We start from the raw sequence: 14,856 nt of genomic DNA on the forward strand, positions 1-14,856 counted from the left end.
TGATGCGGTGCATGTAGCATGTAGCATTATTACATTGTTTTATTGTGCCCCGAAACTTGTGCGAATATCATATTCCCTACGTCAGTTGGTGCCATGAGAAGGGTGTCCCTGTGCACTCCCGCCATCCAGCGATTACACAGCTGCAGACTCCACGCCAATCAGAGAGCGAGTGAAACTCGCGCACACGGCATCCCGTCTCCATGCTCAAAGTGAAGCTAGCAGTCTATCTTTGACAGTAAACCAGTCGTAACAAATATTTTAATCTTCAATGCACATCATAACTTCTGCGTGTCCTGGAAGCATAGTATATTACTATGCCCAAGCCATTGCAAATATGGATTAATCCGGTTGTGCCGCTTTTTGAAGGACTTTTAATGTTACTACATGATGACTTGTTTTCCAAAATTGGCGTTTTTACTTTTCTACCTAATTATTGTGGGAGAATGCAGCAAGCACAAAAGTAGTAGACGGAGAAGGTGGACTGGAGCCGTGGAGACTCATAAGCATGGCACGTAAGTAACAACTGAAATGATACGGACCTCAACTTTACAAGTAGCCTATGTTGATGAGGCTTGTCCATCCTCGGGTTCGCAGACATAATAGTTGCACATCGTGCATTGAGCCTGAGAACGTGGTATTAGGCTACAGCATTACAAGTGTATAAGACTGCATTTTGCGCTGTAGACTGCCGTGCGTAAAAGGGCGGACCGATGTTTTAGCAACATTACCTTGTTGGTCTGTGGATGCATTTATCTCATTCTGTGATCCGAGGACTAAAAGGTTTATAACATCATAAACATGAGTCCTCTATCAATTAAGCTACCTATTTGATCCACTTGTGGTGTGCAGATGGTAGGTTACATAGACTTGACCAAGTGGTATTTTATCATTTCTGAGGAATAGTTACAGAGTAACCCCAAAGACGAGTACAATATCGGTGTCATGTAAACAACTGCCCAGATGTGAAGCGCAATGTGTCAGGATCAGTGAAAGAAGTCACCCATCTAATTGATAGATTAAGTGAGAAGGCTTTTTATTTGTGAGCTCCGACAAATTAACTTGTAGAAATGAAATGTTTAATGTCCTATGTTTGATTTGTGTGACACATCAAGTAGGATATAGTCAGTCACAAACCACCGGTTAAAATTTCAGGCTTCTATCAAAAAAGATGGTTGATGCGACCAAGACCCGCAAAGTCAAAACGGACCACCTACTTCGAGTGGACGACCATGACTTTACCATGAGGCCAGCTTTTGCAGGTAGGCCTCGTTTATCACCAATAATTAATTTGACACATTTTTTTCTTCCTTTTCTACCCTATACTAGCCTACAATATGACATATTTACGAGTGTCTATGAGCCTTTACAACTCGACAGGTGTTTTCGTAATTCAGTCATTAGCATTAGAAAGGATGATCAAGTTATCTGATCGCAATAAAAATACACTTACACTACATATTTTCTCAAAAATATTGAAGTATAACTTTTTTTGCAAAAAGGTTTTGCTTATCCAGGCAGTTTTCTTTCAGCTTCTGTGAAAGCATTGCTGTGTTGTGATTCATTTTCACTCATGCAACACATTCTTTCTAAGATCTTTTCTTCTAAAGCTTACAGATAGGATCTGCAAAGAAATGCCTGTGTGTACTCACTAAGGGATTTAAAAACTGATTCATTCCTTTGGTGACAATAGACAGTCAGATGTACAGATGGGAGGACAGAAGATAAAATATTCAAATATTTAGAAATATGTCTAGAAAAAGAACCTAAAAGGATGTATTGTCTGCCTTACCCAACACAATGACTTACATAAGCAGGGAAGCTGCCATTCTAAGCAAATGGGGCAGTATTTGTTAGGCACCACACCATTTGTGTTTTCTGCCCTCTTTAAACAGTGCAGACAAGCAGTGTTACTAATGAAAGCCTCTTATATGGAAGCTTCCCGCTTCCAGAAGGCATTGCTATCACAGTGAACATGCTAGTGCGCCAGCAGGAGCTCTCAGGAAAGGGGTGCCACACAGGCGATACACAATCCCACAAATCCCACTGGCGGAGCGCTACATTGTCCTTTTTGCACCCAGTAAATCTTTTTACGCTACCTTCATATCATAATCTACCTGCTTTTCAGAGATATGAAGAAAAATGTTTGGTTGTTTGTTGAAAATATGATGCTGTTCCTTTACCAGCGGCCCAGTAGGCCTACCTGCAGGTACAAAGAATACAATTTGGGAAGTTGATGTTGTGATATCACAATGGTAAAAATGTTGCCACTATGATCTTTGAACTAGGCTCCCTCCATTTGACGAAATCGGCCTGGTTTAGGAATGTGTCTACTCTATTTCAGCACTCATTTTTGTCTGATACTGTATTTCACACAACTCTGACACTGGTTCTTGGAAATGTACAGTACTTAAAGAAAAAGGATAATTACTTGAATAAATGTATACTATAATAATTACTGAGCAACCACAAAGCACACCCTGTAAAAAATGTCCTCTCAGTGAGCAACGTTTCATGAGACATTAGTTGTCGATAGTCAAAACCATAGCCACAGGTTTAATCTGTCCACAAAAAAAACAGTGGTGGATTTAGCCTTCTGAATCCTGGAAAGGAGGGCATTCCAGAGTCATTAAGTGTAACAGATAGGTCTTTATTTAACAGGCTCAGGTTCCCATGCACTTTTTATGAATGTAGAGCTGCTCTGTAATAACAGGAAATGCTTTTTTTCTGAAGGACTTGTCTGATACACTAGCAGAGATTTAGTCCACAGATTTAGGTCTTTCATTGTTTGGATTGCCATTTTGTAGCCTACTTATGTTGTTATTTCTGGTGCACAGATAGACAGGATAGTTTTAGCATCTGTTACACAAAGTATTTTTGTAGGGTAATAATGTGATTTATTTTTAGAATTTCTGGTGTTAAGTCAGAAAAGACCAGACAGAGTCAAAGGAGCGAGTAGGTGAGGGATGGGGAATGGGATTGGGAAATTACTGAATCGGATATACGTGGGCACTGGGACTGAAGAAGGGATGGCAATGTTGCCGATTGCACCGTGGCTCCCCCTTGTCTTAAACATTTTGGCAATGGCCAGTGAAGGGTTTGGTCAGGCCATCTGGAGGAGAGCTGGCTGAGCTGTGGTGACTTGGGGAGATTAAATTGATGGAGTTTTTGATGACCAAATGGATTAACTTAGGCAACAATCTTCTGACCTGTGTGGCCTGCTGACAGCTGTTAACCAGCCAGACAGTATCTCTTCACACAGAGAAGCAGACATGGAAAGCTATGCTTTGCATTATACTAATTAAAAATAAATATCCTCAAGCTACAGTGGATAAGCCTTAGGGCTGCTTATTAGCAAACATTTAATTTGGTATTCATAAATGGGGTTTGGTCAAAATCATAAGAGGAATATCATTATTTTTTAATTGATGAACTTAGTTATTTATCACATCAGCCTGTGTGTTTGTGCGCGTGTGCGTGAATGTGCGCGCGCGTGTGTGTGTGTTTGTGCGCGTGTGCGTGTTTGTGTGAGAGAATGAGAAAGTTTTGATTTAGAATCCAGATTTTCTGCATAGATCTAGTAATGAGGCCATTTAATAAGTCATGAATTGCATGTGAATTTTAGCATTCAAATGGGAAATCCTGAGTGGAAACCCCTAAAACTGTATACATATCCAATATTAAAACATTTGCTGACATAAACTCCCTATTGACATCAGTTAAAGTGTGGGTGGAAACAGGTTTATTTGTGTGGAACACATTTGATTTTTCATGTTTCCATGAAAATCACCCGAGACAATTCTCAAGTTTTGAATCCACAGCTGTCCACAACTCAACCTATGACGATGAGAGTGTTGCATAAAATCACTGATGGACTCAGATTTTCTTTAGCCACATTTTTATTTGAGTGCACAGTGTGAAGTAGCTGAATCTACAGTTGCTAATGTTTTTAATCTTCTGAAAAACCCTAAATTAATTAAACCAAATGAGAAAAGAGTCATAGCCACTGATCTTAATCACAAGGAGTGAATTAATTTTCTCTTTTCTTCCATGTCACTGCCTAACACACCTTGTGTACTCATTCATTTAATCTAGAGGTTTGTCCCTTTCAGGGGGTACCAGACTTTTACCCTGACAGGTGGGGGGTTGGTGTGAGCTAGCTACATCTGGTGCCACCCCCTCTGGCAGATCTGATAGATGGCATATGGTGTGTGGAAGGGTGAGAGGGCACACAGCTGGCAGCAGAGTATGAGTTAATACCCTGACTGCCAGGTAACAGGCAAACTAATATAAGGCTTTTCCACTCTGTTACATAAGCAGGCACAGAGCCTAGCACCAAGGCATGAAAGATCAAAAGGAGAGGCCAAGTGCAATGACAGTGTTCACAGGCCATAGATGATCATTTATAAGAATGATAATTTGAGGATTTCACATTGTTTGAATATATGTAGTAGCAGATATGTACAATATAAATTATGTAGAAGAATGAGAATGAAAGTCTTGCTTCTGTGGTCTGACTGCATGTTTCTGCATGCAGCTGGACTTTTTAAACAAATGCTTTACATTAATCCAAGAAATTGTGGAATGCAGTTCAGAGCACAACAAAGTATTTTCATGAATGCTTGTGGTGAAGTCAGAGGATACAAGAGATAATGAGTGTGGTACATCATGTTGCGCCCAAAGAGGAAAAACACAAAGGTTCCATATCAGTGACTGGAGGGGCACAAAGAATTTATGAACACTATCCCATGGCTCCGACTGATACAGTGTTAAGCTTTTGATCTTAGTCCTATCAGAGTGTATCTGTGAACCTTCCCAATTGAGATTTCCTAGTAAAGTACAGAGGCTTGATTACTTTTCAGTGTCTTCCAGCTATAAAGCCTCTTTTCTCTTTCTCTACTAGAAAATGCTTATGTCCTAAAAGGAAATGAACAATGCATTTGCTCCCTGTTTAATTGTGCCAAAGGGTAACATTTAGTTTCATTGATCTAGTTTTAAAATGCTGACATGTATATAACATTTTTAAAATAAAGGACTCTAATGCTCTAGGATGGCCAAGTACAGTGAAGAAATAATGTACCAGTAATCAATTTAGTTACAATTTTGTTACATGATTATTACCTTCTTGTTAAATTAACAAGAAGGAGGTTGTATCTTTAAAATCATAATACGTTCAATAAAAATGTGTATACATCCAAGGGTGTATATTTCAAATACACACAAGCTTCTTATTCCTTGTGTTCCTCAGGTCCTGCTGTCCCAGTTGGGGTTGATGTGCAGGTGGAGAGTTTGGACAGTATTTCAGAAGTAGACATGGTAAGCAGATTTGAGGCATTTTTCCTCACTAATAAGTAATTTCATTGTAGATAGAGAGTAGATCATGTTTTATTTTCATAGTGGAACTTTCAGCCCATGTGCCCATGCTGGGCTAATATGATTAAAGTGTCCTTCTGCTCTGTCACAAATGGGACTAAAATGGTCATTAGGGTGTTGTGTAAGCTGATGTTTAGGAGGGCAGTGGAGGATTTGTTGAATTTCAGTCTGAGCTTGTTAAATCAAGTGACATCAATACCAAATTTGAAATAAATGCTATTAGTTAGTTTTTAGACCTTTATGACCTTGTTAAGATTATGCTTTTCATATTACCTGCCTATAACTGTACATTGTGGCATAGAATTATTGTAATCATTCTGCCTTTATACGAGCCTTTTTGTTATACTGTGTTATTTTATGCTTTTATTTTTAAACAATCATATAATGTTATTAAAAGCACTAATCTAGATTCTTTTGATTGTATTGGTCCCAATTTCTACAAGCTGTGTGGATTTATAGTTATGTAATGTTGTGAGTGGAACCAAGGGACTATCATCTTAGGTAATGAAGGGAAGGCTCTCTCAGAGCATGCCCGCTCAAACCGCAGTGCTCAGAGTCAGTTGCCCTCGGTCTGAGACAACCCTCCCACGGAGTGCCACACACCATCTTCTCCATATCGCATGCAACCATGACCACTATGAAATGCATTATTTTCAGTCTCACTGGCTGTCGTCAGTTGTTAGTATGACTCCCTCCGTGAGCCATCATGCAGTGTTTCATGCCAGACTGTGGTTAAATGGGTAGAGTTTGATGATTCATGCACAATATGCAACTACATTTTTGGTGTGTTTGCAACCAGCAACAGGCTTTCACTGCACATACTTAAAGGTGCTGTAAGCGATGCCACGCGTTTTTTAGGCTGAAACATTTTATGTCACTTACTGCAATCACCTCACCAACCACTAGCTGCCTGTGTCCTGAGTACTCTGTAAAAAAACACGATCTCTGTGGACAACCCAGGCTCCACAAACGGCAACAAAACAACCTGGGCAAACCTAGCCCATAAAAACATAACAAACTGTTCCAGCCAATCACAGACGAGATGCGCGTTTAGGAGAGTTTCAATTGCACGGGAGCAGCACGGGAGGGAGGGGAAGGAAGTAGCGAGCTAGCTATCTGTTTTGTTTGAAAGTCAACAGAAGTGACGTTACCCAGCATCGCTTAGAGCACCTTTAAAGAGTCTACCTAAAGCAAAGTCCTTTTAGGCAAGTCCCTCCACTTAGCGGCCACTTTGTAACGCTTTTTGGGCACTTATTTATGGATTATGGTTATTGGTTATGCATAAGGCTTCACGACACCAACCTTGCTCCAGCAGTGAGATCATAACACATGATTGGCACGATGTATTCACAACACACCACACCACACCACGTGATTGGCACAATGTATTCACATGTCGACTTTTTTGCCACAGAAGGGGTGGGATATGTGTAGACAACGGCCATATTGGCGTTACAAACTAACCCCATGCATTTCTATGGAGGATTTTATGAGTGCTGTGTCTCCTCGTTAGAAAATCTCTGCCTAAAGACAATAAATATATACAGTATCACAAAAGTACATGTACATTGTAAAGTAGTCAGTGTACAGCTTGTATAACAGTGTAAATTCATTGTCCCCTCAAAAAAACACACAGCCATTAATGTCTAAACCGCTGGCAACAAAAGTGAATAATACACCCCTAAGTGAAAATGTCTAAATTGGGCCCAATTAGCCATTTTCCCTCCCCGGTGTCATGTGACTCATTAGTGTTACAAGGTCTCAGGTGTGAATGGGGAGCAGGTTTGTTAAATTTGGTGTTATCGCTCTCACACTCTCTCATACTGGTCACTGGAAGTTCAACATGGCACCTCATGGCAAAGAGCTCTCTGAGGATCTGAAAAAAAGAATTATTGCTCTACATAAAGATGGCCTAGGCTATAAGAACATTGCTAACACCCTGAAACTGAAGACCATACAGCAGTTTAACAGGACAGGTTCCACTCCGAACAGGCCTCGCCATGATCGGCTAAAGAAGCGTCATATCAGCGTCATATCCAGAGGTTGTCTTTGGAAAATAGACGTATGAGTGCTGCCAGCGTTGCTGTAGAGGTTGATGGGGTGAGGGGTCAGCCTGTCAGTGCTCAGACCATATGCCACACACGGCATCAAATTGGTCTGCATGGCTGTCCCAGAAGGAAACCTCTTCTACAGATGATGTACAAGAAAGCCTCCAAACAGTTTACTGAAGAGAAGCAGACTAAGGACATGAATTACTGGAGCCGTGTACTGTGGTCTGATGAGACCAAAATAAACTTATTTGGTTCAGATGGTGTCAAGTGTGAGGTGGAAACCTTGTGAAGAGTACAAAGACAAGTGTGTCTTGCCTACAGTCAAGCATGGTGGTGGGAGTGTCATGGTCTGGGGCTGCATGAGTGCTGCACTGGGGAGCTACAGTTCATTGAAGGAACCATGAATGCCAACATGTACTGTGACATACTGAAGCAGAGCATGATCCCCCTCCCCTTGGAAACTTGGCTGCAACAACCCCAAACACACCTCCAAGACGACCACTGCTTTGCCAAAGAAGCTGAGGGTAAAGGTGATGGACTGGCCAAGCATATCTCCAGACCTAAACCCTATTGATCATCTGTGGGGCATCCTCAAACGGGAGGTGGAGGAGCGCATGGTCTCTAACATCCACCAGCTCCATGATGGAGGAGTGGAAGAGGATTCCAGTGGCAACCTATGAAGCTCTGGTGAACTCCATGCCCAAGAGGGTTAAGGCATTAAGGCAGTGCTGGAAAATAATGGTGGCCACACAAAATATTGACACTTTGACTTACAGTAGTTATGAAATGCTTTTATCTAAACTGTTACTGAGTTATGGTTTAGTTTTCTTTAAAAAATATATATTCAAAAAATTTATTCACTGCATTACACAATTACAAAATGCATTTTCTTTGAAACTACATGCTCTGGATGCTGTTTTGCAGTTTTTTTTATGTGTGTAATGAATGCTCACTTTGCATTGACTGGTTTTGACTGGTTTTGTTTGATCAGATCAGATAAAACTTTGATTGTGTTAGAAGGTTTTGTGAGTGTAATACGAAAATTGGGTTTTGTGTATTAAGAAAAGGGTGGGGGTACCAAGAAATGTGTCTTAGCTATTGTGAAAAACGAATATTATGTGAACAGCAGGTCTATTTTCTGCACAGGCTGAAAAACATACCAAATGTGTTTCAGGACTTCACCATGACACTTTACCTACGGCACTATTGGAAAGATGAGCGCCTGTCCTTCCCCAGCACAACAAACAAGAGCATGACCTTTGATGGCCGGCTAGTGAAGAAAATTTGGGTGCCAGATGTGTTCTTTGTCCATTCCAAAAGATCCTTCATCCACGACACTACCACAGACAATATTATGCTAAGAGTTTACCCCGATGGCCACGTCCTCTACAGCCTGAGGTAAAGATCAGTGTTAACACAGGGTGTATTTCTCATTCATGCACGGTTCCTTATTAGTCTTGGGCTGCTTTTTTATGATTTGTTTGTCCCCAGGGTGACAGTAACTGCTGCTTGTAACATGGACTTCAGTCGATTCCCTCTGGATTCACAGACATGCACTCTAGAGCTTGAGAGCTGTGAGTCTCTGACACCCGCTTTCAAATTCACGTAAACAACTGAAAAAGAAACTGTGATATTTGAATACAAGTAACTTCATAAAAGAGAATAATATGCCATCTACATCATGTGGAATACTTAATGGCTGTTTGTGTTGGGATCTTTTGTATTTGCTGTCCAGATGCCTACACAGATGAAGACCTCATGCTCTACTGGAAGAGTGGGAACGACTCTCTGAGTACAGATGACAAGATCTCGCTGTCTCAGTTTCTAATCCAGCAGTTCCACACCACCTCCAGGCTTGCCTTCTACAGCAGCACAGGTCATTTCCACTCCCCTGAGGCCTCAGCGTCATCCTCAGCTTCTCCTCTCTACCTCTGGACTGCACAGCATTCTCTTTCATCTTGATCTTCCATTTGTATTCATTTCTACAGGCTGGTACAATCGGCTGTACATCAACTTCACCTTGCGTCGCCACATCTTCTTCTTCCTGCTCCAGACGTACTTCCCTGCTACCCTAATGGTCATGCTGTCGTGGGTGTCATTCTGGATTGACAGACGTGCAGTCCCTGCCAGAGTGTCTTTAGGTAGGATTTACTGAAAGGTTCAACATGGTTAAGATTGCTGGCTTTCCTCTGTGTGTCACTTTTTACCTTTGTCAAGACAAACAAGCTGAATCCAGAATGTCTAACATATCAGAAAACACTGTAATACTATGATCTAAACTTTGTTGCTATTTTTGTCTGTGTTCCAGGGATCACCACAGTGCTCACTATGTCCACTATCATCACTGGAGTGAATGCATCAATGCCTCGGGTCTCCTACATCAAAGCTGTGGACATTTACCTGTGGGTCAGCTTTGTGTTTGTATTTCTGTCTGTTCTGGAGTATGCTGCCGTCAACTACCTGACTACCGTGAAGGATGGAAAAGATCGGAAGCTAAGAGAGAAAGCCAAGGAGCAGGTAAGAGAATCTAATTCCATTTAGACTCCGCTCCTAAGGAGGTGGGTTACACCAGTTAGCCTATGGCTAGCCTATAGTTAAAACAGAGCTATAGGCTAACTGGTGTAATCCACTTCCACTGTCAGAATGGGTTATTGCATGCACAGAGAAGAGAAGGGGATGCGTTCTCTTATCTAACTGGTCCTTTACGCTTCCCTTTCTCCGTTAACTTAATATTCTGTCATCGTTTAAGCTCAACATAGACAACATAGGCCTTTGACCTGACCTGAATTGAGTATTTTAGTAACTGCTGAGTAATTGACCTTTTGAAGTGAAGCCTCAATACCTGTGCCATGTTTCCATTTTCTTCTGCTTTTTCTCTTTCTGTATTACTTTGTGTGTAGGCCCTACCATGTAGCTGTGGCATGTCCCACACCAGGACCATGATGCTGGATGGGACCTACAGCGAGGCCGACACCAACAGCCTAGCAGGCTACACCAGAGCCCCAATTGTGACTGAAGACCCCCCAGAAAAACAGGAGCGCATGGTGGTCCACCTCTCTTTAGACAATGAGTACACTGGAACAAAGAAAAAGGGAATTCGGGGTTTCAGTATTATTCAGAATACCCATACCATTGACACCTACTCCCGCATGATATTCCCTGGAGCCTATATCATCTTTAACCTCATTTACTGGTGTGTGTACTGTTAAGTCTGTTCCGGATCAAGGTTAAGGGGTGTTGGGGCCACCAACCAATGCTTAGGTGACTGTATGAGAGCAGTACTTGCAAATAAGAAATGCAACAACGTTTATAGAAAGTGATTTATATGGAGCACTTTAGAGAGTATACAGCATGAGTTCTCCAATGCCACAGTATTAAGCACACAGTATGGTTTATTATTACTGAACTGGAAGCTTATTGATAAGCTAATTGGAGCAATTTTATGTTGTAGTTGTTTTGTTTGTGTCAAGAGGGTTTGGTGTTGTACAGCTCACCTGCCCTGGTGTTGTACAGCTCACCTGCCCTGGTGTTAAGAGACATCCTGACAACTGACATTATTGAAGGACTTTCCTCCATCAGTACTGTAGTGCATAGTATTTTGCATTTATTTTGCATTTATAAGTGTTAATGATGCATTATTGTATCTAGAGTGCCATCATAGCCTATGTTTGACTCAAGAACTGATATTGTTATACAGTATGCCAATTGTATACTGATAGCCTATTGGGGAAAGTATGTTATGAGCGGGTAGGGTAGAGTTTAGGGTGTGTGCATTATTTGTATGCAGTCTAAAACCAAGTGAAGTTATATTCATACAATAGCAAAAATAGCATACAGGCACAATGTTGGTTGGATTGAAAGATACAGTCATAAGTATTTTAAATGTTCATACATATTTATTTAAATGTATGTATATGCATATTCACATATTTTCATGGATTTTTTATATATATATATATATATATGTTGATGCACTGATTTTCAAGCCATTAAACCTTAATTATGGGGTAATGTTTTACAGGGTTGTACATTTCACATGCCAGATATATCTGGTCCATGAAATATAAAATATTAGATAACATTTTACTTGAAATGTGTCATCATGAATTTCAAGCCTCTTGTTTAATAAAACAGTATTTTAGAAATGTGGTATAAGTATCCTTGACCATGGCAGCTTGGATAACATATAGCTATAACAACATCTGCTGAAAATGTTGTACTGCTATAACAATATGTAAAACAACACTCAACACTCAAAAGTGTTTGTATGAATGCCTATGCCAATTGTTTTGTTAAAAGTTTCATTAAGACTCGAGGCAAACATATAGACTAGTGCATGCAGATGGGATTCCACCAAACATCAGTACTATGACATTCAGCCTTACCTGTGACTTTCTTTAGGTTTTGTTTTTATCTTGTAGCATTTTTACAAATATTTTTCCCTTTCAATTTATCAGTGCAATAGAGGATCAAATTCATGGTAGTGCAGGCATTTCACTCATCCTTATCTTGTTTATTTCACCAAATCCTATAGGGTCTCCCAGTATCTTCCAGCATGGTTACTGTGGCAGAACAATATTTCTCCTCCTGTCCCCTCCTGCTTCAGTTGGCACATGAGCATGTAGGGAGAAATGTTCTATCAGGTGTAACACGAACCATCAGTGAATGCATTAATACAAGAAAAGAATGTATGCTTCTAAAAGCAGAACTTGTACACAAATAAATGCAACTATAGAGCACATGGCATGTTTGAAGAGAAACGTGTTATGAGTATGTCTAATAAATTATTCGCCCAATTGTTTTTGACAGATGGATTGTGTGTTGGTCAGCTTACAAACAGTTAATGTTGCAAAAAAGTGGAATCATGTGGTTCATTTTGATACATCTGAGTACATTTTGATTATGAGCAAAGTTACAGTACATGAATGCATTAAATTACCCATTGAAATTCTCATCAGGCAATGCATGTCTTGTTATGTCTCATGACTCTATGTGTAAGAGTGTACAAAGACCTTTTGGTACTTGCAAGAGAGACTGAACATTCAGCAATACATACATTCCTGGGACTTATTCAAACAGTGGATGTCTGTTGGTGCAGATATCTCCTTTGCACAGTTAGAACATGTGGGTCCATTCCTAAGGCTGGAAATGGAATAAACATTAATCTGCTAAGCCGTATTCCAATCAATAGTCTTGTTGCAGCAATCAAAAACAACAGTGTAGGCCCACGCTGTTGCCAATGTAACAGTATGAATCACTCATATTTATATACAGGACTTACTGATACAGGATGAAGGGGAAAGGATGACAAGACACTGTGTGATTCCTGGCTGAGGTTGACTCCTGAGACTTTTCCTGAGAGTCACAAAACACCAAGTCCAATAATACAATTGTTTCTAGTGGTGGTGCATTCACTCTGCTAGACATGGCCAGAGACCATCCTGCCTGCATCAGGAGGGCCATAATGTCCAGGTCTTTTAAACTTATCCAGTTCAGTAACCTATAAGAGAAAAATCACCAAACAACTGAAATCCAGTGGCTCACAAGAAAAGAAAATATTATAATCATTTTTAAATGGTAGGTTAATGCTGATGGTAAGGCCATGTATCCACAGGGAAATTTTGACTTAAGCGTTGTTCTGAGGTCAGAAGTTTAGACGTTTACTCCTCTCTGTGTATTTCATTTCTAAAAGCAGAGCACATAAAGAGGGCAAGTACACACCAATAAAGATTACTGTTGGAAATGTTAATGTAATAAAATGTCACAAAACTCATTTTGAGTTGTGTGGAATTTGCAGCTTGGACAAACTTTACCAAACTAAATGAAGAAGTGTAGTCATATTAAATTGAGCCTGCAACACAGTTTAATTCAACGATGTTACAGGAATGTGGTACAGCATTTTGCAATATAATATTAACAAGAAAGGTAATAAGCTGCCATGTGACCTGCATTTTAACTTTTATTTTAAATCAAAGGTTCATCCTTGGGCACAAACAGTCTTTTCTGTTGATTTAAGCAATGAGTTTCAGCAAAAGTATAATGCATTTTACAGTGATGGCACATTCATACCATGAATATTGAAAGTCAAATATGAGAAGGCAACCCACATAGGGGCGGGTTTCCAAAAGTGTTTTCTCAACAAGTGGGTGTTCTTCCTTCAAGGAACTGGTTTATGAATCAATGATCAAAGAAACATTATCATCTTCAGGCGCAGAGTGTCTTTGAAGCAATCCATGTTACATCTAGGATTTCACCCACACATGGTATGATGTTATCGACTATGACTCTTTCCTACAACTGAAGGACACAATTATCATTGGCATTATTGAAAAAAAAAATTGTATAATTAAAATACAGCATGGTTTTAGAAAGAGAATGTGAAGATACATAATGACCTTAACAGTTAATTAAAATAGGTTTATTTCTGAACAGTCAGAGGTAAATATAATTCCACAGGCATTATGCTCTTTTAGTTAAAAATATTTATAACAAAATTTAATTGGAATTGGATGCAGCTGTAATCATTGTCACGGGGAGACTGGATAGCTAATACAAAATAAAAAAATAAATTCCATGATTGATAAGTCATACTTTCCCATGTTGCCATCTGCTGGCTGCAATCTCTTATAACAGGATATCTAATAGATTTAAGCCTGTAGCGAAACTTTGTAGTATACATAGTATGCATTTATGTATTTCATAAAAATATTCAGCTATCATTATGACTATTGCTATGTGTCACTAACTTGTCACCTCATATACTGCAAACTGCAAGTGAATTGCACTGCCCTCAGACATTGCTGTCTTGTGTAAACAAATTGTTAACACATTCTAAAAAACATGACATTTTGTATGCAAAGATTCCAATGTTGCACCAACCAGAATCCAACCATATTTTATTGTCTAATGCAGACACATGTTCTGTTCTCTGAAAATGTTTAATCTGCTTTGCTTCTAAAATACTATTCTGAGGGATTGCTATTTTCACTAGGGCCTTTTAATGGACTAGTGGCACACACATAATGTTGCTGAATGTGAATGCATGACCGGCTGTAAGTTTCCGAGATACAATTATGAGACTTTTCCAAATCACCACTGATTATAACTCTACACAAAATAATAATATGTGTTGAGTGTGGTGTTGAGCAAAAAAGCAAGTTTCAGCTCTCTTAGGTGACCAACACCTTAATCTCACAAAAATATTTTAATGATGAAATGTAAATAGTGTAATCCAAACAGTGAGTAAGTCAAGAGTAAAACATAAACATGCCTCTCATAAACTTTTCTATTCTAATATTGTGGTCATGAGTACACTTATAACACCCAAAGAACAAGCTCCCTCTAAAATAAGAACTCACAGTACATAAGAACTATGTAAAGGATGTTTTTCATTCGTATGTGTCCGTCCTGTTTGTGATGACAGCCTGACGGCTCT

General features: G+C 39.7%; 1 protein-coding gene across 2 annotated transcripts; it reads left to right on the forward strand.

Annotated features, from left to right (window-relative positions):
• Window positions 1-22: 22 nt before the first annotated feature.
• LOC143109172 (gamma-aminobutyric acid receptor subunit rho-2-like) lies at window positions 23-10,658 on the forward strand. 2 transcript variants are annotated; one of them, XM_076271825.1, is made up of 9 exons: window positions 23-512; window positions 1,153-1,259; window positions 5,246-5,313; window positions 8,596-8,819; window positions 8,913-8,995; window positions 9,157-9,297; window positions 9,410-9,562; window positions 9,730-9,938; window positions 10,322-10,658. In XM_076271825.1, exons 1-9 carry the CDS (start codon window positions 385-387, stop codon window positions 10,628-10,630), a joined length of 1,422 nt encoding a protein of 473 aa, XP_076127940.1. In that variant the 5' UTR covers window positions 23-384; the 3' UTR covers window positions 10,631-10,658. The 2 variants fall into 2 exon arrangements, with proteins under 2 accessions (XP_076127940.1, XP_076127939.1); XM_076271824.1 differs by lacking the exon at window positions 23-512 and having other exon boundaries at window positions 1,154-1,259.
• Window positions 10,659-14,856: the final 4,198 nt, after the last annotated feature.

This window comes from Alosa pseudoharengus, unplaced genomic scaffold (assembly GCF_046254945.1).
Source record: "Alosa pseudoharengus isolate Yale_2024_CS ecotype anadromous, Long Island Sound unplaced genomic scaffold, YU_APseudo_1.1 YU_APseudo_1.1_scf_7, whole genome shotgun sequence".
NCBI lineage: Eukaryota > Metazoa > Chordata > Actinopteri > Clupeiformes > Clupeidae > Alosa > Alosa pseudoharengus.

What these genes read in the sequence shown, in the direction of transcription:
- LOC143109172 (XM_076271825.1), top strand. Translation starts at nt 385, where the DNA reads ATGATGACTTGTTTTCCAAAATTGGCGTTTTTACTTTTCTACCTAATT. An exon ending in GAGACTCATAAGCATGGCAC is followed by an intron (nt 513 to 1,152) that starts GTAAGTAACAAC and finishes TTAAAATTTCAG; the next exon opens with GCTTCTATCAAAAAAGATGG. An exon ending in TGCCTTCTACAGCAGCACAG is followed by an intron (nt 9,298 to 9,409) that starts GTCATTTCCACT and finishes TCATTTCTACAG; the next exon opens with GCTGGTACAATCGGCTGTAC.